The sequence below is a fragment of the Mobula birostris genome, chromosome 7, assembly GCF_030028105.1.
Source record: "Mobula birostris isolate sMobBir1 chromosome 7, sMobBir1.hap1, whole genome shotgun sequence".
NCBI classification, from domain to species: domain Eukaryota; kingdom Metazoa; phylum Chordata; class Chondrichthyes; order Myliobatiformes; family Myliobatidae; genus Mobula; species Mobula birostris.
In genome coordinates this window covers 112,087,915-112,112,149 of record NC_092376.1, presented here as the reverse complement: position 1 = coordinate 112,112,149, position 24,235 = coordinate 112,087,915, and the positions used below count along the sequence as shown (strand labels likewise).

At 42.7% G+C, this 24,235-nt stretch overlaps 1 protein-coding gene across 1 annotated transcript in view; it reads right to left on the bottom strand.

Annotated features, from left to right (window-relative positions):
* Nucleotides 1-9,421: 9,421 nt before the first annotated feature.
* LOC140200371 (GDNF family receptor alpha-4-like) overlaps nucleotides 9,422-24,235 on the bottom strand; it is a 54,080-nt gene continuing 39,266 nt past the window's right edge. Inside the window, exons 6-8 of the mRNA XM_072263603.1 lie at nucleotides 18,207-18,341; nucleotides 13,764-13,921; nucleotides 9,422-11,751 (exon numbers count right to left, since the gene is read on the bottom strand). Coding sequence (XP_072119704.1) covers nucleotides 11,581-11,751; nucleotides 13,764-13,921; nucleotides 18,207-18,341 — 464 coding nt within the window. The 3' untranslated portion in view covers nucleotides 9,422-11,580. The remainder of the gene's footprint in view (nucleotides 11,752-13,763; nucleotides 13,922-18,206; nucleotides 18,342-24,235) is intronic.

Below are 24,235 nucleotides of genomic sequence, written 5' to 3'. Positions count from 1 at the left end.
AAAAATGCATTGGCTGCCACGACACCCTCTCCTGCAATAAATGGACATTGAGTTAAAAGGTTTAAAGGATAAATGCGATCCATTGCATTTGTCCATTTTTGGAATCAACAATGACATTTTTCAAAATCCATCAATCATTACTTCCTAAACTTTGTTTGCTACAGGCGAGTCTTTAAAGTTACTGTAGATACAGTATCGTGCAAAAGTCTTAGGCACATAATTATAGCTAGGGTGCCTGAGACTTTTGCACAGTACTGTATCTGTCAATATGGTGTGGCAGCGGAGAGCGAGCTTGTAACTCTGGCGGGAGCAAAGGATGTTGGGAATGGTGAGGGTGGAGCGCCGCGGAACGGGTGAGGGAAGGGGTGAGAGAAGAGTGCCAGGGTTGGGGGGTTGGGTCGGGTGCAGGCACACCCACCCCTGAATCACCAGACAAGGTCATTTGATTCCAAACAATTTGTTTATTGATCATTACAGAATGTCTCTCAGAAGCTTCCTGCTCCCTCCATTTCCCCTTCCCCTTTTCCCAACCATGATTCCCCTCTCCCTGCCTCCTTCCCACTCTCAGTCCACAATAGAGACCCATATCAGAATCAGGTTTATCATCACTCACATATGACACGAAATTTGTTTTTTCTTGTGGCAGAGTACAGTGCAATACATAAAATTACTACAGTACAGTGCAGAAGTCTTAGGCACCCTTGCTATATATATGCCAAAAACTTTTGCATAGTACAGTATATGCAGCATTAAAACTTTGAGTGAAGCAATTTTTTATCGACTACAATACTGAGTGTATTTTGAAGGGAAAGAGTTCTAATCTGTGGAACCAATGCTACAGTCATTACACAAATGCATTTTAAGTCTCAATGAATCACGTGACACCAGCAGCCCTTCTTTGCATCCAGTTGAGATGTTATACGGCAACTGGGTTTGAAAGTGGACATTGTGCTGAGGTGAAGGACAATTTGATCCACAGCTGCACAGAACATTAAAATTCTCTCAAACTGAGAGTACAATGGATATAGGAATGAGGTAAAGGGCTGAAATTCCAGTACATTCAGAAAATTCAGAAATGAGGCACAGCAAAATATGAGCTGCAACCGAAGCACACGGTATTGGGGGTAAGGTATTGATGTGGATAGAGAATTGGTTGGCACACAGGAAGCAAAGAGTGGGAATAAACGGGACCTTTTCAGAATGGTAGGCAGTGACTAGTGGGGTACCGCAAGGCTCAGTGCTGGGACCCCAGTTGTTTACACTATATATTAATGACTTGGATGAGGAAATTAAATGCAGCATCTCCAAGTTTGCAGATGACACGAAGCTGGGCGACAGTGTTAGCTGTGAGGAGGATGCTAAGAGGATGCAGAGTGACTTGGATAGGTTAGGTGAGTGGGCAAATTCATGGCAGATGCAATTTAATGTGGATAAATGTGAAGTTATCCACTTTGGTGGCAAAAATAGGAAAACAGATTATTATCTGAATGGTGGCCGATTAGGAAAAGGGGAGGTGCAACGAGACCTGGGTGTCATTATACACTAGTCATTGAAAGTGGGCATGCAGGTACAGCAGGCGGTGAAAAAGGCGAATGGCATGCTGGCATTTATAGCGAGAGGATTCGAGTACAGGAGCAGGGAGGTACTACTGCAGTTGTACAAGGCCTTGGTGAGACCACACCTGGAGTATTGTGTGCAGTTTTGGTCCCCTAATCTGAGGAAGGACATCCTTGCCATAGAGGGAGTACAAAGAAGGTTCACCAGATTGATTCCTGGGATGGCAGGACTTTCATATGAAGAAAGACTGGATGAACTAGGCTTGTACTCGTTGGAATTTAGAAGATTGAGGGGGGGATCTGATTGAAACATATAAAATCCTAAAGGGATTGGACAGGCTAGATGCAGGAAGATTGTTCCCGATGTTGGGGAAGTCCAGAACGAGGGGTCACAGTTTGAGGATAAAGGGGAAGCCTTTTAGGACTGAGATTAGGAAAAACTTCTTCACACAGAGAGTGGTGAATCTGTGGAATTCTCTGCCACAGGAAACAGTTGAGGCCGGTTCATTGGCTATATTTAAGAGGGAGTTAGATATGGCCCTTGTGGCTACGGGGATCAGGGGGTATGGAGGGAAGACTGGTGCAGGGTTCTGAGTTGGATGATCAACCATGATCATAATAAATGGCGGTGCAGGCTCCAAGGGCCGAATGGCCTACTCCTGCACCTATTTTCTATGTTCCTATGTTTCTATTATTGTCTAGGAATTGGATTTCTCCCTATCTAGCTCTCTAAATGGATGTTGTGATGAACATTAATCACAGTCTCCCAAATTTGGAAGATTGGGAAAATGTTCCTTCAACAATTGGTTCAATTGATTGCTCAGTTAAAATGTGACAGTGCAATTCCTAATGGTAGCTGCCTTGCAGATACAGCAGACGTTGCATCAGTGCAGCTGGGAATCATGGGATGTGGCAGTCTGGCAGTTCAAAAGGTTGTCATGGAGGTGAGAAAATGCAGGAGAAAAGGGGATATGTGCTTCCCACCACTTCTGCAATCATCCTCATAGATTGAATCTTGTGCTACAAGTGCATCATTATTCAGGTACTGAAAGTCTTCAATAAGCCAGCAATGAGGTGACAAATATGCACTGTACTAACAACCAAGGCAATCACGTGAGATGATATTTGGGGCCTGATAATTCACGTCACCTAGCCAACTTGCTGCAGGAGTTTACTCCTTATTTTACTGGGATTTATAAGCTAGGTTGCAATGATTTCTCCAATTTTTGTCAGCAAAGAAGAAATGAGCATTGTATACCTTGATGATGCCATCACAGGTCTGAAATACATTGGATAAATGTCAGCTGTATTAAGCTAAATAATATCCAGAAGTGTCTGCTCTATTTTCCTGATAGGAGGACTTTCACTGAAGTAATGGCCTCTGAAGCATACTCCAAGTTTCACTGAGAGGGATATGGAGAGGCTCTTGGAACAGTTAAATCAAATCAAGTTTAATTATCATTCAGACTATGCATGGATACAGTCGAATAAGGCAGTTCTCCTCTGGGGCCAAGGTACACAACATACGTTCAAAATAGTGAGAGAGGAAAAGGGGAAACAAGCCTGCGGCATCTCACATTATCAATGTCCAACAGAGTCCTGTGATCACAAGGGAAATGCTCAAGACAGTCACTCATAGTAACAGCCCATGCTGCTTTTGTGCACCAACTCTGAAGTCTTCGAGTAGCCGGCAGCAGCATGGTCTGCACCCAAGTCAGTTCATCCAAACCTTCTCTCAGCCAACTAGCAGCTTCTCCTTCTTCTGGCTGAATGCCAGCTTCTCCTTCTCCAGGCTGTCCGCCAATTCTGCTTCTCCTGGCCGTGCGCCGGCTTCTCCTTCTCCCAGCTGAGCACTGTCTCTCCTCTGACCAAGTGCTGGCTTCTCCTCCTCCCAGCCCAGTGCCAACTTCTCCTTCTCCAACTCATCCACCGGCTCCTTCGACACCGTGGCCGGCGGCTCTGAACAACCAAGATCACTGACGTGGTACAGCTGTTGTATCTGTTGTTCCTGGAGTCCAGTATAGTCTTACAATCATAGAAAACACATTTTTTAAAAAAGTGCACCATTGGTAGGCCCCCGAGAGGCCGCTGCATTCGAATGCACTGCCATCTTACCGGAAGGCGAAAGAGGAAAGGTAGACAGCGTGGAAAGGAATAACCAGAGCCCTTCAATGCTTCAGTCAGACACTAACTGTAGGAGGTTTCTTAGGAGACCTCCATCAGGAATGAAGTTCCTATTTCAGTCTCTCTGATAACTACATCTGCACAAAGTGCGTAGAGCTGCAGCTCCTTAGAGACCATGTCAAGGAACTGGAGATGAAGCTGGCTGGCCTTCAGCCTATTCAGGAGAATGAGGAGGTGACAGATAGGATCTGCAGGGAAGTAGTCACCCCTAAGTTGCAGGAAGCAGATACCTGTGTGACTGTCAGGAAAGGGGAAGGGAATAGGCAGCCAGTGCGAAGCACCCCGTGGCCGTTCTCGTCAATGACAAGTATACCACTTTGGATACTGCTGGGAGTGACCTACCGGGGAGAAGCCGCAGTGACCAGGACTCTGGCACAGCATCCGCTCTGAGGCTCAGAAGGGAAGGGAGTAATGCACTAGTAATGGATTCTATAGTCAGAGGAACAGATAGGAGATTCTGTTGATGATAAAAAGAAACCCGAATGGTATTTTGCCTCATAGGTGCCAGGGTCAGGGATGTCTCGGACTGGGTCCTCACTGTTCTAAACGGGGAGTGTCAGCAGCCAGAAGATGTGGTAGATGTTGGGTGTTAGGTAGGAAGCTAAAAAGCAGGACCTCCAGGGTAGTAATCGCTGGATTGCTCGCTGTGCCATGTGCCCCTGAGGGTGAGAATAGGATGATTTGGCAGGTGAATGTGTGGCTGAGAAGTTGGTGCAGGGGTAGGGTTTCAGATCTGATCTCTCTGGTCTCTGCTGGATGGGTTACACCTGACCCCGAGGGGAACGGATATTCTTGCATGTCGGTTTTCAGAGCTGTTGAGCAGGGTTTATTCTGATCTAGCAAAGGGATGGTAACTGGAATGGCAGGGCGAAGGATGGGACAACTGGTATACAAATAGATGCAGTGTGTCGTGAGACTATGAAGGACAGGCAGACGACAGAGCAAACGCAATCAGTGGGATGAGCTGAAGTATAATACAAATTCAAAAAGCAGGATGAAAGCAGGTCTGCAGGTGTTACATTTGAATGGAAACAGTACACAGAATAAGGCAGACGATATTGTAGTACAGTTAAGAGATTGGCAGGTACAATGTTGTGGGCATCACTGAGTTGTGGCTAAAAGAAAACCATAATTGGGAACTTAACATCCAAGGATACACATTGTATCGAAAGGACAGGCAGGAAGACGGAGTGGGTGGCATTGCTCTGTTGGTAAAAAATGAAATCAAATCCTTAGAAAGAGATGACATAGGATCAGAAGATATAGAATTTGATGTACAAAAATGATTCCAGAATTGAATGGCTTGTCATATGAAGAGTGTTTGATGGCTCTGGGCCTGTATTCACTGGAATTCAGAAGAATGAGGGGTAACCTCATTGAAACCTATCGAATGGTGAAAGGTCTTGATAGAGTGGATGTGGAGAGGATGTGTCTTATGGTGGGAGAGTCTAAGACCCGAGGATACAGCCTCAGATTAGAGGGGCGTCCTTTTAGAACTGAGATGAGGGGGAATTTCTTTAGCCAGAGAGTGGTGAATCTGAGAAATTCTTTGCCATAGGCAGGTGTGAAGGCCAAGTCTTTATGCATATTTAAGGTAGAGATTGATAGATTCTTGACTGGTCAGGGCATAAAGGGATATGGGGAGAAGGCAGGAGATTGGAGCTTAGAGAGAAATTGGATCAGTCATGATGAAATGACAGAGCAGAATTGATGGGCTAAATTGCCTAATTCTGCTCCTATATCTTGTGATCTTATGGCCTAATCCTTTTGGGGTAGAGTTAAGAAATTGCAAGGGTAAAAACACCCTGGTAGGAGTTACCTACAGGCCTTTGAATAATAGCCAGGATGTGGAATACAAATTACAATAGGAGATTTTTAAAAAGGCATGTAAAAAGGGCAATGTTATGATAATGATAGGGGAATTTCATATACAAGTAGATTGGGAAAATCAAATTGGTGCTGTATTGCCTATTTGTAGAGTGCCTATGCGATGGCTTTCTAGAGCAGCTTGTGGTTGAGCCCACTGGGGGAAAGGCAATTTGGATTAGGTGTTGTTTAATGAACAACATTAGATTGGGGAGCTTAAGGTAAAGGAACCATTAGGAGCCTGTGAATATAATAAGATAGAATTCACGCTGCAGTTTGAGAGGGAGTAGATAAAGTCCAGTATTTCAGTGGAGTAAAAGGAATTACAGAGGCATGAGAGAGGAGCTGGCCAAAGTTGATTGGAAGGGGACACTATCAGGGTTGACAGCAGAACAGCAATGGCTGGAGTTTCTGGGGGCAAATCAGAAGATGCAGGATAGATACATCCCAAAGATGAAGAAGTATTCTAAAGGGAGGTGGAGGCACTGTGACTGACAAGGAAAGTCAAAGACATCATAAAAGCAAACAGGAAGGCATATAATATAGCAAAAATTAATGGGAGGTTGGAGGATTGGGAAGCTTTTAAAATCTAATAGAAGGGAACTAAAAAAGCAGTAAGGAATGAAAAGATGAAATATGAAGGGAAAGTAGCCAATAATATCAAAGAGTATAACAAATGATACTAAGATGATACTAAGATAGGTGGAGTTGTGGATAATGTAGTAGGTTTTCAAAGTTTGCAGAGAGATTTAGGTCAGTTAGAAGAGTGGGCTGAAAGATGGCAGATGGAGTTTAATGCTGATAAATGTGAGGTGCTACATTTTGGTAGGACTAATCAAAATAGGACATACATGGTAAATGGTAGGGCATTGAAGAATGCTGTAGAACAGAGGGATCTAGGAATAATTGTGCATAGTTCCCTGAAGGTGGAATCTCATGTGGATAGGGTGGTGAAAAAGCTTTTTTGTTTGCTGGCCTTTATAAATTAGAGCATTGAATACAGGAGTTGGGATGTAATGTTGAAATTGTACAAGGCATTGGTAAGGCCAAATTTGGAGTATTGTGTACAGTTCTGGTCACTGAATTATAGGAAAGATGTCAACAAAATAGAGAGAGTACAGAGGAGATTTACTAGAATGTTACCAGGGTTTCATCACTTAAGTTACAGAGAAAGGTTGACAAGTTGGGTCATTATTCTTTGGAGTGTAGAAGGTTGAGGGGGGACTTGATAGAGGTATTTAAAATTATGAGGGGGATAGATAGAGTTGACGTGGATAGGCTTTTTCCATCGAGAGTAGGGGAGATTCAAACAAGAGGACATGAGTTGAGAGGAGGGCAAAAGCTTAGAGGTAACATGAGGGGGAACTTCTTTACTCTGAGAGTGGTAGCTGTGTGGAACAAGCTTCCAGCAGAAATGGTTGAGGCAGGTTCGATGTTGTCACTTAAAGTTAAATTGGATAGCTATATGGACAGAAAAGGAATGGAGGGTTATGGGCTGAGTGCAGGTTGGTGGGACTAGGTGGGAGTAAGTGTTCGGCACGGACTAGGAGGGCCGAGATGGCCTGTTTCCGTGCTGTAATTGTTATATGGTTATATGGTAAATGCTTTTACAGATATTTAAAGTGTAAAATGAGGCGAGAGTGGATATTGGACCACAGGAGAAGTAGTAATTGGGGGCAATGAAATGGCGGATGAACTTAATAAGTATTTTGCATCAGTCTTCACTGTGGAAGATACTAGCAGTATGCTGGAAAATTGAGAGTGTCAGGAGCAAGATGTGAGTGAAGGTGCTATTACTAAAGAGAAAGTGCTTGGGAAACTGAAAAGTCTGAGGGTAGATAGGTCACCTGGACCTGATGGACTACACCTCAGGGTTCTGAAAGAGGTGGCTGAAGAGATTGTGGATGCATTAGCAATGATCTTTCAAGATTAACTAGATTCTGGAATGGTTCCAGAGGAACCATTCACTCATTGCACTCATTAAGAAATAGGGAGGCAGAAGAAAGGAAATCATAGGCCATTTGGCCTAGCTTCAGTGTTTGGAAAGATGTTGGAGTCCATTATTCAGGATGCGGCTTGGGGTATCTGGAGGCACATAATAGGCCAAAGTAGGCATGGTTTTCTAAAGGGGAAATCTTGCCTGACACATCTGTTGGAATTGTTTGAGGAAATAACAGGCAGGATAAGGATGTTGCTCACTTAGATTTTCAGAAGGCCTTTGACACGGTGCCGCACCTGAGGCTGCTTGACAAGAGTGCATGGTATTACAGGAATGATGCCAGCATGGATAGAAGATTGGCTGACTGGTGGGAGGCAAAGAGTGAAAATAAAGGGGACCTTTTCTGGTTGGCTGCAGGTGACTACTGGTGTTCAGCAGGGAACAGTGTTGGGATCTCTTCGTTTCACATTATATACCAATGATTTTGATGATGGATTTGATAGCTTTGAGGCCACGTTTGCGAAGATAGATGAAGGAGCACGTAGTGTTGAGGAAACAGTCAGTCTGCAGAAGAACTTAGATAGATAGGGAGAATAGGCAAAGAAGTGGCAGATGGAATATAGTGTAGGAAAGTGTATGGACATGCACCTTGGTAGAGGAATATAAGTGTGGGCTATTTTCTAAACAGGGAGAAAATTCAAAAATCAGAGTTTCAAAGGGATTTGGGAGTCCTTGTGCCCGATTCCATAAAGGTTACCTTGCAGGTTGAGTGAGTGGTGAGGGAGGCAGGTGGAAAGTTAGCATTCATTTTGAGAGGACTAGGGTTTAAGAGCAAGGATGTATTAGCAGAGGCATTATAAGGCATTGACAGACTGCACTTGCAGTATTGTGAACAGTTTTGAGTCCCTTCTCTAAGAAAAGACGTGCTGGCATTGAAGAGGGCTCAGAGGAGGTCTATGTGAATGATTCTGGAAACGAAAGGGTTAACATATGAGGACTGTTTGATGGCTCTGGTCCTGTACTCCCTGGAGTTTAGAAAAATGATGAGATCTCATTGAAACCTAACGAATATTGAAAGGACTAGATGGAGTGGTTGGGGGAGGATGTTTCCTACAGTGGGTGAATCTAGGACCAGAGGGCACAGCCTCAGAATAGAGGGACGTCCTTTTAGAATGGAGATAAGGAGGTATTTTTTCAGCCAGAGGGTAGTGAATCTGTGGAATTCATTGCCACAGACGGCTGTGGAGGCCAAGACATTGAGTATATTTAAGGCGGAGCTTGTTACTTTCTTAATTCGTGAGGGTATCAAAGGTTACAGGGATAAGGCAGGAGAACGGGATAGAGAGAGATAATAAATCAGCCATGATGGACTGTCAGAGCAGATTTGATGGGCTGAATGGCCTAATTCAGCTGTTATGTCTAATGCTCTTCTGCTTGTTCTATATTTTTATATTAAATATTGATAAATCCTTATCCTGAAGTAGATAAGGCATTCTCCTCTTGAGTATAGAACTTGAGTATTCCCCCCACCACCACCATGTAGCGGAGAGCAGCAAACAACAAGAGTTGGTATTGATTAGTTGCAGTGACCTGGAACGAAGCTGAAAGTGCCTGTGACCATATTTTAATTGCGACAACAATTCGGGCATGTTTGTAAATCAGCCTTTGGAGGTCACAGGAGGTCACAGAACTCACAGAATTTTGAATTTTCACCTGGGTTGTTATGAATTGTCTCCATAAAAACTCCATCATGTATAATGTGATTTGTATATGGTTCCTTATTCCAATTTGGCTCATATGCTTTAGCAATGAAAGTGTCAGCAGATCTACTGTTGAAACTGGTGTTAAACATTGGACAGGAAATTCCAGACAATGGTTTAAAGATAGCTCCTTAGGTTTTTATGGCTTATCATGTTGACAATTTCAATAACCTCCCCAATAATAACTCTGCTGTAAAAAGTGAACAATCTTCTAATTTCATTATCACAGTGTAGCTTGACTTGTGTTTTATTAGTGAACAAGTCACAAGTAAACCCTCAAAATCTCTAAAAACACATATGAGGACAACTAACTCAGCAGAGATAAGGAACTTAACCGTCAGACTACCTGGCTCAGTGCTGAATGTATAGTCGAGATATTCAGCAACAGCATACACTGAAGCATAGACAATGGCATAGATAGAATATATTTGTAGAAGATGCCAGATAACTCTCAGTAAATTGTAGGACTCCAATCCTCTGAAAAATCCTCAGTAGCAGATACTAAAAGTAGTCATTTTCAAGTAGTTTATGAATTACTTTTGAATCCAAAGATTAGACCAGCACTTTACAATCATCTAATCTGTTATCACTGATAAAATATATATAATGTGACAGTAAATTTACTTTTCAAATTGATTTTTTCACCACAGTCATGCGGTCCAGCTGTCTATGCTTTCACAGTCATTTTCCAACACCATCCGAAGATGACAGCAGCTGTCGTATGTCACATTACAAAAACATTTACTACACAAAATGACAGTGCTGTTAGATTACTAATAATAGATTTCAAAGGTTACTTCTTAAACAAGACTCAGCAGATTATGCCACAATTTCATTCATTATAACAATTAAAGCATCAGACTTATTTACAAACAATGTATAGTATAAGATAGAGGTGCAACGTGACACTTGGGAGACATTGGTACAGGGTAACTATGCTGTGACACTATTGGAAGAGAAGGAGCTATCCCTCACTAGGTACCATGAAAAGAGATTATCTGGTGATTGCAGTTTGTGTGAGCTTGCACTTCCCAAAATCACTATACCAGTTTTCTTATTTACAATGGTGATTACTTTTTAAAAACACTTCTTTGACCTGTGCCATGGAAAGCATTGCACCCTTGATCACAGTGAGTAGATGAGTACCAGTACTTTAACCGCAGGACACACCAGTTACGGTGGAAACTGCCTTTTAAGAAGTGGTATTCAGTGCTTTGCCCTCATTTGGTTATCCTCTCATTCGTTTGATAATCCAGAGACGGTTCCAGCTGCCTACTGCAGCACAATTAATACTTCGTTTCTACCGTTGTCCTTTCAGATTCACCTTTCGTGGTGTCATTCCATTGATGAGACATCTGTAAAAAGCCGTAATAATGTGCCCAAAGACTTCTTGAAGAAAGGCAACAATGATACTAATTCCAGGGAATCCTTGCCCACGACTACTCAGAATGGAGAAGAAATATATGGGGTTTATACTGAGAACTTCAAGTCCATGGGGTGTTCACTGAAGCCCATCTCACAAACTACCCCACCACCCATGCCATCAGCTACCTCTTGCCCGGTTTGTGGAAGTGTCTCATTTCCCACAGAAGGCAGAGCGGAAGCAATTATCTCCTGATCCCAAGTCACTGAGCAAGAACTGGAGGAAGCGTGGTCACACCTCACATCTGCAGGATATGAGATTCAGACCTCATTTTGATACAGTGACATTCCAAAATGAAGGTTTACCTGGCTAGGTGGTCTGCAGTACTGTACAGCTTCTATAGTCTTTTATTTTAAATGTTAGTAAATGGTCTCTGCCACTTAACTCCCTTCTGAAAAATAAATATATTATCAGTTCGAGAACATCTACAGTCCCATAAAGATGTGGTTCAGTTAAAAAATACCTAAATGGATAACTTCAACTGACAGAGTGTCTGGATATAATGCTATTCTTCCCAGAAAGACATTAAGAAGGAATTGTTAAGCATTTAATGTTAGTAAGACATCAGTTACGCACTCATATTGGCTATGCTGGAAATTGCATAAAGAAATTTTGGCTTTTATAACTTTAGTGAATTATGCTATAATGAAAGTTAAACTGGTATGGAATAAGCCCGATTACATTTCTGATTGATACCTTAGCAATGTTAAATCGATTGGCTATCTTCACAAACTATTTTCTCGGTTCAAGCTATGCTTCAGGCATTTGGTTGTTGTTTTAAAAGCAAACACATTTAGAGACAAGGCATGATAAAAAAAAAAACAGACTCTCCTGTCTTCATAAAACGTCCTTTCAAATGGCATTTTCGACAATTGCTATGAAGACGTAGAGTGATGTGATGGCATGGGATATTATTGGAGAGAGATTCTGGGTGTCGGTCCCTGAATTGGAATTACAGTCATTTAGTTTCTCAGACATGAACTTTTCTTGAGAAGCCTTCAGCTTGCCACCATGATCACAATCCTGCAGTGGAAAGACAAACAGATACCGTCTTAGACATATCAAACTCTCAGACCACTGTGTAGTGCAATGAAATACAACCATGTCACTTCAGCTAAGGATTCATGTTTAACTAAATCAGACAAGGTAATTATCTATCTTCTGAAAGGTTAAAAATGAATGGAAGCAACATGCACCTGATAATGCAAAATATTTCTACCGTCAGAGAATTGCACCCAAAACATTGGCCTTCACCGTACACACGGATTCAGCTTTTAAAATCATGTTGTTTAGATGAAATAGTTGGTAGTGATGAGGCACTCCAGTACAGAAAGCGATAGCTATCTTGAAGCAAATTAGGTGGAGCATAGCATGACGTATGGATATATTCATTTCCCAAACTGTTCTAATTGTGTAGGTAACCGAGTTGTCTATGAAGGATTTTATTCCAATCGTCACTCCCATTCAGACATGTCAGTTCATGCCTTGGTCTACTGCCATGACCAGGCCACCCTCAGAGCGGAGGAGCTAAACCTCATATTCTGTCTGGATAGCTTCCAATCTGATGGCACTCCCTCTAAAAAGTGTTAGTTTTCTCCCTCCCCCATCCCTCTTCTTCCATTCCCCACTCTGGCTCTCCTCTTACTTCTTTTCTTCTCCTCATCTGCCTATCACCTCCCCCTGGAGCCCCTCCTCCCTCCTTTTCTCCTATGGTCCTTTCCCCTTTCCTATCAGATTCCTTCTTCTTCAGTCCTTTACCTTTATCCACCTATCATCTCCCAGCTTCTCACTTCATCTTCTCTCCCCCATCACCTGGCTTCACCAATCATCTTCTAGCTTGTACTCCTTACATCCCCGCAACCCCTCCCAACTTCTTATTCTGGCCCTTCCCCAGTCCTTTCCAGCTCCAATGAAGGGTCTCAGCCCAAAACGGTGGCTATTTATTCCTTTCCATAGATGCTGCCTGACCCGCTGAATTCCTCCAGCATTTTGTGTACATTACTGTGGATTTTCAGCATCTATAGAATCTTGTGTGTTTATGATTTGTGTAGAATCTCGTGTGTTTATGATTTGTGTAGAATCTCATGTGTTTATGGTTTGTCTACAAAGGAGTTGTCCTCAAATGAATATTCCTCAATCAGAACGGGCAAACTGAAGACCCATGCTCTACCTGTGCAGATGTGGGAAGCACTTTTGGTAGTCGTACTGCAGTCTCAGAACCCCAGCTGCCCAGTTCAATCCCGTCCTCTCTGTGTCCCCATGGGTTTCTCCCAGGTGTTCCTATTTCCTTCCACATCCCCAAGATATACAAGTTGTTAGGTTAATTGGCCACTATAAATTGTCCCTGGTGTAGGAAGGTGGTGGGAGTGCTTGTGACAATGTGAAGAGCATATGTGAGAGAATGTAAAAGAAATAGGGTAATGAAATTAATAAGATTGCTCTAGGGGCTGGCATTGGTCAATGGGCCAAATGGTCTCTTTTGATGTCATGAGAAATGAGAATATGAGATCTACCATAAGACTGCAGTCCAAGGTTGTCATGAGGACATGATGGAGTCAGAGGCTTTTTCCCAGGGCTGAAATGGTTGCCACAAGAGGACACAGGTTTAAGGTGCTGGGGAGTAGGTACAGAGGTGATGTCAGGGGTAAGTTTTTTACTCAGAGTGGTGAGTGTATGAAATGGGCTGCCGGCAACGGTGGTGGAGGCGGATACGACAGGGTCCTTTAAGGGACCTTTAGATAGGCACATGGAGCTTAGAAAAATAGAGGGCTATGGGTAAGCCTAGTAATTACTAAGGCAGGGACATGTTGGGCACAACTTTGTGGGCCAAAGGGCCTGTATTGTGCTGTAGGTTTTCTACGTGATTATGGAACAATATAGAAATGCATTGAGTCTATACTATCCTAAAAGTATCCAATTAACTAATAATACCAAGCCAAGATTTAAGAGATAAACCATTTATATCTTCATTATCTGTTGCTTTCAATGTTTTAAATATTGGAAGTGCCTGAATAGAAGATCAGAAGGGGCTTTACCTTATTTGGGACCAGTTTGACCAATGGACTGGCATCACTGCTTGGCCGGACCTTCTCAGGGAAGCTGAACAATAGTTGTTGAATTGTTGTTACTGCAGAGTGTTCATTATTCCATGTGCGAAACAGTGCAGAACTGATGTACCATCTGATAGAATTTTCTGCAAGAGAACAAATCATGTCAAACGCCAGGCTGGAAATCAGCCGGAAATTGGTCTTTTCAAGCAGTGAATGTTGAGCTGTCTATCATTTGATACCAGATTTGGAGATAAATATGCTGCCAAACTACAGAAGGCAAGAAGAATAACACTGATTGAATTTTTTTTTAAATGCAGATAATGAAAATCTGAAAACAAAACACCAAAAATCCTGGAAAATGGTCAAGCAGCATTCAGGGAGAGGAATATAAGAGTTACTGTTACAGTAATGATAACTCTTGTTTATCTTTTCACTGATGCTCCCTTACCAAGTGAGTATATTTTTTGTTTGCATGTTCATTAGGTATCATTGAATTTGGTCACTGGCTCCCATTTGAAACTTAAACAGCATTTTTAAAACAGCTTAACTTGAATGATCCAAAGCATTCTCTGCATGCCCATCTCAGCAATCATCATGAGGCTTAGGGTCATTTCGATGTGCTGGTTTCAAAGTAAGTAGAATAATTGCCCATGCGGCAGATGGCCAAGTCATTGGATGTACTCAGAGTGGAGGTTGATAGGGTCTTGATCAGAAAGGCATCAAAGGTTACAAGGAGAGGCAGGTGGATGGGGTTGAAAGGGAAAATAAATCAGCCATGACTGAATGGAGGATTAGACTCGTTGTGCCAAATTGCTCAATTTTGCTTCTGTGTCTTACGGTCTTATGTTGAAAAGAGCAGCATTCTATTCACAGTCAAGAGAAAATCTGCAGATGCTGGAATCAAAGTAATATACACAAAATGTTGGAGGAACTCAGCAGGTCAGGCAGCATCTGTAGAAAAGAATAAACTGTCCATGTTTTATACTGAGACCCTTCTTCAGGACCTGATGAAAGGTCTAGGCCCGAAACGTCAACTATTTGTTAGAGCTGTTAGGGAGGGTTTAAACTAATTTGGCAGGAGGGTGGGAACTAGAGTGAAGGCACTCAGGATAGGAACAATGGTAAAAAAGCAAAGATAGCATGCAGTCAGACTTTCAGGAAGGACAGGCAGATGACAGGACAAAATTGTAGCCAGCAGGGTGAGTATCAGTGCATTAAGGATGCAAAATCAAGAAAGGTAGTAAATATAGTACTTGAAAGTGTTATATCTCAATGCATTGAGTATAAGAAATAAGGTGGATGATCTTGTTGCACTATTAGATTGTTGTGGCCAACTCTGAATCATGGCTGAAGGATGGTTGTAGTTGGGAGCTGAATGACCAAGGTAACACATTGCATTGGAGGGATAGGAAGATAGGCAGAGGGGGTGGCATGGATCTGCTGGTAAAAAATGGCATCAAGTCATTAGAATGATGTTATATTCGATCAGAAAATGTTGAATCCTTGTGGGTTGAGTTAGAAAACTGTAAGGGTAAAAGGACCCTGATGACAGTTCTTTAAAAGCCTTCAAACAGTAGCTGGGATGTGGACCACAGATTACAATGGGAAATAGAAAAGACATGTCAGAAGGGCAGTGTTATGATAGTCATAGGAGATTTGAACATGGGAAAATCATGTTGGTAGTAGATCCCAAGAGAATGAATTAGATGAATGCCTATGAGATGGCTTCTTAGAGCAGTTTGTTGTGGAGTCTACAAAGAGATTAGCTATAGTGGATTGGGTGTTATTTAGTGAACTGGAGGCGATTAGAAAGCTTAAGGTAAAGGAACCCTTAGGAAACAGTGATCGCAATATGATTGTGTTCAACTTGAAATTTGATAGGGAGAAGATAAAGTCTGATGTAGCAGTATTTCAATGGAGTAAAGGAAATTACAGTGGGATGAGAAAGGAGTTGGCCAAAGTAAATTGGCAGGAGATGCTGGAAGGGATTTGAGTTTCTGGAAAAAATGAGGAAGGTGCAGGATAGATGTGTTCCAAAAACAAAGAAATACTCAAATGGCAAAACACTACAACTGTGGCTGACAAGGGAAGTCACAGCTAATGTAAAAGCAAAGAGAGGGCATACAACAAAGTAAAAATCAGTGGGAGATAGAGGATTGGGAAGCTTTTAAAAACCTACAGAAAGCAACTAAAAGGATCATTAGGAGGGAAAGATGAAATATGCAAGTGAGCTAGCAAACAATATCAAGGTGCGTAGAAAAAGCTTTTTCAAGTATGTGACAATAAAAGAGAGATGAGAATGGATATGGGACCGCTAAAAAATGAGGCCAGAGAAACAATAATGGGGGACAAGGTGATGTCAGATAAACTAAATGAGTATTTTGCATCAGTCTTCACTGTGGAAGACACTAGCAATGTGCCAGGTGTTGAAGGGTGTGAGAGAAGAGAAGTGATTGCAGTTACAATTACAAGGGAGAACATGCTCAAAAAGCTGAAAGACCTAACGTTACATAAGTTACCCGGACCAGGGGAACTGCACCCTAGGGTTCTGAAACATGTAGTGGTAGAGATTGTGAGGGCATTAGTAATGATCTTTCAAACATCATTGGACTCTGGCATGGTTCCAGAGGACTGGAAAATTGCATATGTCACTCTACTCTTTATGAAAGAAGGGAGGCAGCAGAAAGGAAATTATAGACCAGCAACACACATAAAAGTTGCTGGTGAATGCAGCAGGCCAAGCAGCATCTCTAGGAAGAGGTATTGTTGATGTTTCGGGCCTGACGAAGGGTCTCGGCCCGAAACATCGACTGTACCTCTTCCTAGAGATGCTGCCTGGCCTGCTGTGTTCACCAGCAACTTTTATGTGTGTTGCTTGAAATTCCAGCATCTGCAGATTTCCTCGTGTTTGCGAAATGATAGACCAGTTTTCTGACCTCAGTGGTTGGGAAGATGTTGGCTTCAATTATCAAGGGTGAGGTGATGGAGTACTTGGTGACATAGGACAAGATAGGGCAAAGTCAACAAGGTTTCCTTAAGGGAAAATCTTGCCTGATGAACCTGTTGGAATTCTTTGAGGAGATTACAAGTAGGATAGATAAAGGGGATGCACTGGATGTTGTATAATTGGACTTTCAGAAGGCCTTTGTCAAGGTGCCACACACGAGGCTGCTTACCAAATTAAGAGCCCATGCTATTACAGGAACGTTATTGGCATGGTTAGAACATTAGCTGATTGGTAGGAGGCAATGATTAGGATCCTTTTCTGGTTGGCTGCAAGTGACTAATGGTGTTCCGCAGGGGTTGGTGTTGGCAACACTTCTATTTATGCTGTTTATAAATGACTTAGATGATGGACTAGATGGCTTTGTTGCCAAGTTTGCAGATGATATGTAGATTGGTGGAGGAGCAGGTAGTGTTGAGGAAACGGGAAGGCTGTAGAAGGATTTAGACAGATTATGAGAGTGGGCAAGAAAGCAGCAAATAAAATACAATGCTGGAAAATGCATGGTCATGCACTTTGGTAGAAGAAATAAGTGTACAGACTATTTCCTAAACAGAGAGAAAACCCAAAAATCTGAAATGCAAAGGGACTTGGTTGAGTTGGTGGTGAGGAAGGCAAATGCTTCCTCACCACCAACTCAACTAAGTCCCAGGTTGTTGCGTGTATTTAAGGCAGAGATTGATAGGTTCTTGATTGGCCATGGCATCAATGGTTACAGGGAGAAATCCAGGGAGTGGAGCTGAGGACGGGAGAAAAGGGTCAGCCATGATGGATTGGCAGAGCAGGCTCAATGGGCCAATGGCCTAATTCTGCTCCTATGTCTTATGATCTTATAAGTTATACAATGGAAAATAATTCATCAGATAGATTAATATCCAAACATCTGAGCTCCTCATTTGCAGCTAATACATTTTTGTCACGTTGCCTGTCCTTCCAGGAAAGGTACATAAATACCTGAGCTGTTTTGTCACCTTCACCATTGAGTGATTAAAACCAAATGAATCCTTTTCCCCAATGAGAAAATCACTGGTTATTAAGGGGGTCTAAAATCAGAGAAAAGAACTTGTTCCCATTTAATGATGTGAAATGTATTTTTCATAGTCAGAAGCTGGGGATTACAAAGGGCAGGATCAGCTCTTTGAGAGATTTCACAACCACCACCCACACCAAACAAGAAACTGAAAATGATTGTAACAATATAGTAGTTTCCATTAGATACTAGACTCTTAATCATGGAACAGTTCACCCAGGCAGTAAGTTATTTATCTAGCTATTTCGGTGTAGGAGATGCCTTTCTAACTTCCCATAACTTTGAGGGACTGGTTTGTCTCACAGACAGGGGTAAACCATTCCGGATTCTGAACAGTTTTTGTCACCCAGGCTAGCGGTCCTGAGGGTAGATTACATAATCTGTCAACGCTTACCGAGGCAGTTGTTGCTTGTGAAAAGACTCAGGAGGTTCTCACACTCTTCATGCTGGTTGCCACTGTTGGCACACGTACACCAAATGGAGACATCCGAGCTGCTGTTGCTCACATAGTTCGGTGTCAGAATGGTACCTAATAGGAAACAAATCACAGGCACAATGCTCTAAAATACATCCTCTTAACATCCAAGTTAGAATGCAGTAAGCACAGGAAACTCACAAATCCAATAATCCTCAGGCAAAAATTCTACATCTTTACTTAGATCCGAAATAAAATTCGCAGGAGAAACACTTGTTTCTAGATTATTTGTGCTATACCATGATGCAGTCACCTTAGCTGGGATTCATTCCAATCACTTAATCTTGCTGCATTAGAGAGGTTTATTCTTGTTTTCTCTCCCTTCCACTTGAACCAATGACTTATACAGGATGTTCTATGGACATCAAAAACCACCACCCTCACCTCCCCTCTCGATTTTCTGCAGGGATTGTGCTCTCCACGATTCCCTCATCCCTCCCCACTGATCCTTATCCAGCACTTATCCCTGCATCTGGTCCAAGTACTACCCCTGCCCTCACACCTTCTTCCTCACCTCCATTCAGGGCCATACGCAGTCCTTCCAGGTGAGGCAACACATCACACACAAATCCATCAGTGTTATTTATTGTACTTGGTGCTCCTGGTGTGGCCTCCTTTACATTGATGAGAACTGTGAAATGACCTGGATTTGGCTCGTAATAATATTTAACTGTTTTGTTAATGTTAATGTCCCAGATGCATGGCTAACCTATCATGACCTCTTGCAGATGCAAGTCCAATCACACATCATGTGGCTAAGCACCTCTGCTCCAACCACCACAAATGGGACCTCACGGTGGCCAAACATTTTAATTCCAATTCCCATTCTCATTCTGACGTGTCGATCCATGGCCACCTCTTGTGCCAAGATGAGGCCACCCTCAGTGTGGAGGAGCAACACCTTATATTCCATCTGGGTACCCTCCAACCTGATGGCATGATTATCAATTTCTCCTTCCTGTGAACAAATTCCACCCCCTCTATTCCTCACCTTAATCTTTCACTTCTTCTCGTCTGCCCATTACTTCCCCCTGGGTCCTCTCCTCCTTCCCTTTCTCCTATGGTTCACTCTTCTCTCCTGTCAGACTCTTCTTTCTCCAGCCCTTGACCTTTCCCACCCACATGGCTCCACATAACACCTTCTTCCCCTCACCCCACCCTTTTGTTTCTGGCATCTTTGCCCTTCCTTCTCAGCCCAAAATGTCGACCGTTTACTCTTTTTCATTGATGCTCCCTGACCTGCTGCGTTCCTCCAGCAGTCTGTGTGTGGGGGTTAAGTGTGTGTATTTTTATATACCTTCAGACCAAATAGATATGGTTGGCTTCCTAGTGACACCTTCACCCCAGAAGCTGGTTGAGTTTATTATGACTGGTTTCAGTAACATTAAAACGATGTGAGAGTGTACAGTAGGTGAGATACAGAGAAGAACTTTCTTGGTCTTGGTAACAATGATGTGTGTTGCAGCACCGTCCCAGAATGGGATACGAGGGAATATTAGGGTGAGCTCCTGATCCCTAATGTACTGCCCAAACATTCAGTCAATGTACCTGCCCTGAGAGTAATGGATTGGGGAACGTCTTCAGCCTCCTTGTTGAGTACTCCTGCAGCCAGAATAGATTATTGAACACTTAACTACAAAGGGTATACCGCCAGGAATGTCCTTTTTTCCTCAAAAATAAAGGATATATGTTACTGATCACCTGAGTCATCAATATACACTCAGACCCCGCATGTCGCTGATTCGTTACAACGCGGTTATTCAATTCTTTACTGAAAATGACAAAAATTCATTCTAAACAACTCTTAAAACTTCTCAAGAGTGGCCGCCATTACAGTAAACATTCAAGCAGCCAATGAGAGCGCTCTGAGCCTCTCTCAGCCAATCACGTGTTAGTTCGTGCCCTGCCTCCCCTGCGTTTGTAAACATTCTTGCTCTGTTGCCAATTTATTCCATTTTTTTCACCCGCAATGTCTGGAAAATGGCCTGCAGCTTCCGCTGAGGGTAGCACATCTCAGATGTCTAGGAAAGGCATTAGCATGGATGTGAAACTGCAAGTGATATGGCATCAGGATGTTAATGATGGCAATGTTGAAGAGTTACTGCGTTCTCATGCTGAGAGCCTAATAGCGAAGAGCTTCGAGAACTGGCAGGAAAACGCATCCTGGGTGAATCTGAGGACACAGATGGAGATGAGGAAACTCCAGCATGAAACCTCACCACAAAATACCTCAGCACTGACATCACCACAATCACACAAGTCATGGACCAATTCATCGATAATGACCCTGACAGGGAGCGAAGCAATAAGCAAAGAGAGGTGTTCTCGACGTGATTTCCCACTACCAAGAATGGCTTCATGAGAGGAAACTTAAGAAAAGGCAGTCAAATATCAACGCCTACTTGAAGAAGAAGCTGAAGTCAGAGGAGGACCCTGAGCCTGGTCCCTTCTCAAAGAAGTACCCACCACCCGCTTCCCTCGGCTGCTGCTGCGATGTGTTACTGCTCCACTAATGTACAGGTCAGGCCTCTCGGCGTGTTTGTTACTCCATGAATTACTGTGTATACATAAAATATGATATCATATATCACAGGTGTGATTTTTTAAAAATCAAGCACACGTTCATTTACGTAATGTTATAATGACCCTGCATAGCGCTAGTTTACATAGCACCGCAACTCAAAGGAATGCATTCTCAGCGTTAAGCGGGGTCTGAGTGTACAATATCATTAACTCAACAAAATAATGTATACTTTGTTTCATCTTGTTAATAAAAGTAGAGATGACTGAATTAAGTTCAACTTTAACTTAATTAAACTGTGACGCATTTACTGAGGAAACACACCGAGACACTATCTCTCATGACTATGACACTGGAAACATGGAACATAGTACAGGAACAGGGTCTTTGGCCCACCGTGTCTGAACTGACCATCGTACCAATCTCAACTAATACTATCTGTTTGCATAAGGTCCTCATCCCTCCAGTATTTGTCTGGTTATGTGTCTGTCTAAATACTATCATATCTGCTCCTACCACTTCCAATGGGATCACGTTCCAGCCACCTGCCACCTTCCAAGTAAAAAATGTGCTTCACATATCTTTAAGTTTCCGCCTCTCATTTTAAATTCATGCCCTCTGGTGTTTGGCATTTTCAGCCTGGGGAAAGACTCTGACAAGCTACCTTGTCTATGCCACTCATGATTTTACATTCTTCTCTCCTGTTGCACCTCAGCCCTCCAGCGAAAACAATCCAAAGTCTGTCCGATCTTTCCTTCAGATTCAGAATCAGGTTTAATATTACTGGCATACCTCATAAATGTGTGGTTTTCCAGCAGCGGTACATTGCAATAAATAATAATAAAACCTATAAATTAAAGAAGTAGTGCAGAAAGAGAGAGAGAAATAGTTAGGTGGTGTTCATGGGTTCACTGTCCACTCATAAATCTGACAGCAGAGGGGAAGAGGCTGTTACTGAAACGTTGAGTGTGTGTCTTCAGGCTCCTGAACCTCCCCCTTAATGGTAGCAATGAGAAGGGGGCATGTCCTGGGTGCTGGGAGTCCTTAATGAGGCATCTCCTTTTGAAGGTGCCCGTGATGGAGCTGGCTGAATTTACAATTTTCTGCAGCTTTTCCCAATCCTGTGCAGTGGCCTCTCCATACCAGACGATGATGCAACCAGTTAGGATGCTCTCCACAGTACACCCGTAGAAATTTGCCAGTGTCTTTGCTGAGATGCAATTCTCCTCACACTCCCAATGAAATAAGCAGTTGCCCTGGGGCCAACATGTACGGGCCCAGGATAGATCACCAAAGATGATGACACCCAGGAACTTGAACACGTTCCCCCTTCCCACTGCTGATCCCTCGATGACTGGTGTGTGTTCCCTCAGCTTCCCCTTCCTGAAGTCCACAATCAATTCCTTGGTCTTACTGATGTTGAGTGCAAGGTTGTTGCTGCCACACAACACTCAACCAGTTGATTTATCTCACTCCTGCATGCCCCCTCATCACCATCTAAAATTCTGCCAACTGTAGTTGTGTCAGCAGCAAGTTTATAGATGGGGTTTGAACTGTGCCCAGCCACACAGTCATGGGTGTAGAGAGAGTAGAGGAATGGGCGAAGCAAGCATCTTTGAGGTGCCCCAGTGTTGATTGCACGCGGGGAGGACAGAATATATCCAATCTGCACAGACTGTAGTCTCCATTCTCAGCAATATCCTGATGAATCTCTTCTGTACCCTCAGAAAAGCCTTCACCTCCTTCCTGTAATGCAGCAGTCAAAACTGCATACAATACTCTATATATCGCCCAACCAATGTCTTAAATAGCTGCAACATAACTTCTCAACTTTAAAACTCAAAATGCTAAACAATGAAGGCTATGTCTTCTTTACCACCCTATCCACTTAGTTTGAATATTTCAAAGGAGCTGCAATATTTTCCATTCATATCTTTCCCAGATGTGTTGTAGAACAACATAGACTGCCATTGTTAACCAACAACTTCATTATTTCTGTGTCAAGTGACTAACAGGATGCTGGACAGCAAAAATGGATGGACATTTATGTTCTCAGCCTACAATACCCATCCCCTTTGTCCCTTGAGGGAATTGTTTGTAACATTAGTAGAAGGACATAATTATTCAAATGAACAGATTCTATTCAATATGTATAGTCAGAGTGGAGAAAGGGGATAGGCCCAGAAGAAAGCAAAATTCTCTGTAGTGGGTACAATAAATATCTGGAAACTTCCTAAATTGTTTTTCAATTTCTCTACTTCCTCAGCTAGCAACCCTGTGAACAAATGGTTCTAGGATATGTCCACTTTCCTCCAGACATAGGAACACTGGAGCGTTTGTAGCTGCAAAGTTGTCAACACACTAGTAGAAACTGTTATGTTTTGTAACTCCAAAACATTAAACTAACTCAAAGGAAAACAATAGAGCTGAGAGATGCTCGTTCTTAATTTTAAGCAAGGCACGTACGTGTCACATGGTAGTGTGATGACATATGCAATTCAAGTATTTTTACATATAACCTGTAATGAATGGTTTGTTTAAACAAGAATTCTTAACTAAACAATATATTTACAATATCACTCAAATACTACTGAAATGTTAAATACACAACACTCCACCCTGCTTGACTGTAAACTCCAACTCAATATAGAATGCATTCCAATCATATGTAAAGTACATATACAAGGGGTGATTGATACGTTCATGGCCTAAGATAGGAGGAGTCAATTTTAGAAAACCTAGCACATTTATTTTTCAACTTTGTCCCCTCCTACATGTACACACTTAGTCCAGCAGTCATGGAGCATACGGATCTTGGACCTCCAGAAAGTGTCCACAGCAGGGGTAATTGATAAGTTCATGGCCTAAGGTAGAAGGAGATGAGTTATACGGCTCTCGTTATATGCACGTGCAGTTCAACTCTTTGAGTGATCATGCAGAAGGTTTGAAGTTAATAACTCATCTCCTTCTACCTTAGGCCATGAACTTATCAATCACACCTGATGAGTTATTAACTTCAAACTTTCTGCATAATCACTCAAGGAGTTGACCTGCTTGTTCATGTAACGAAAGCCATATGTAAGGCATCCGTTAGTCTTGCGAGACCATGGATCTGTGCCTGGAAAGTCTTCACTCTCCAGGGCGCAGGCCTTGGCAAGGTTGTATGGAAGACCGGCAGTTGCCCATGCTGCAAGTCTCCCCTCTCCATGACACTGATGTTGTCCAAGGGAAGGGCAAGGGTCGATACAGCTTGGCACCAGTGTCGTCGTAGAGCAATGTGTGATTAAGTGCCTTGTTCAAGGACAAAACACGCTGCCTTGGCTGGGGCTCGAACTCATTACCTTCAGGTCGCTAGTCGAATGCCTTAACCACTTGGCCATGTGCCCACAACGAGAGCAGTATAACTCATCTCCTTCTACCTTAGGCC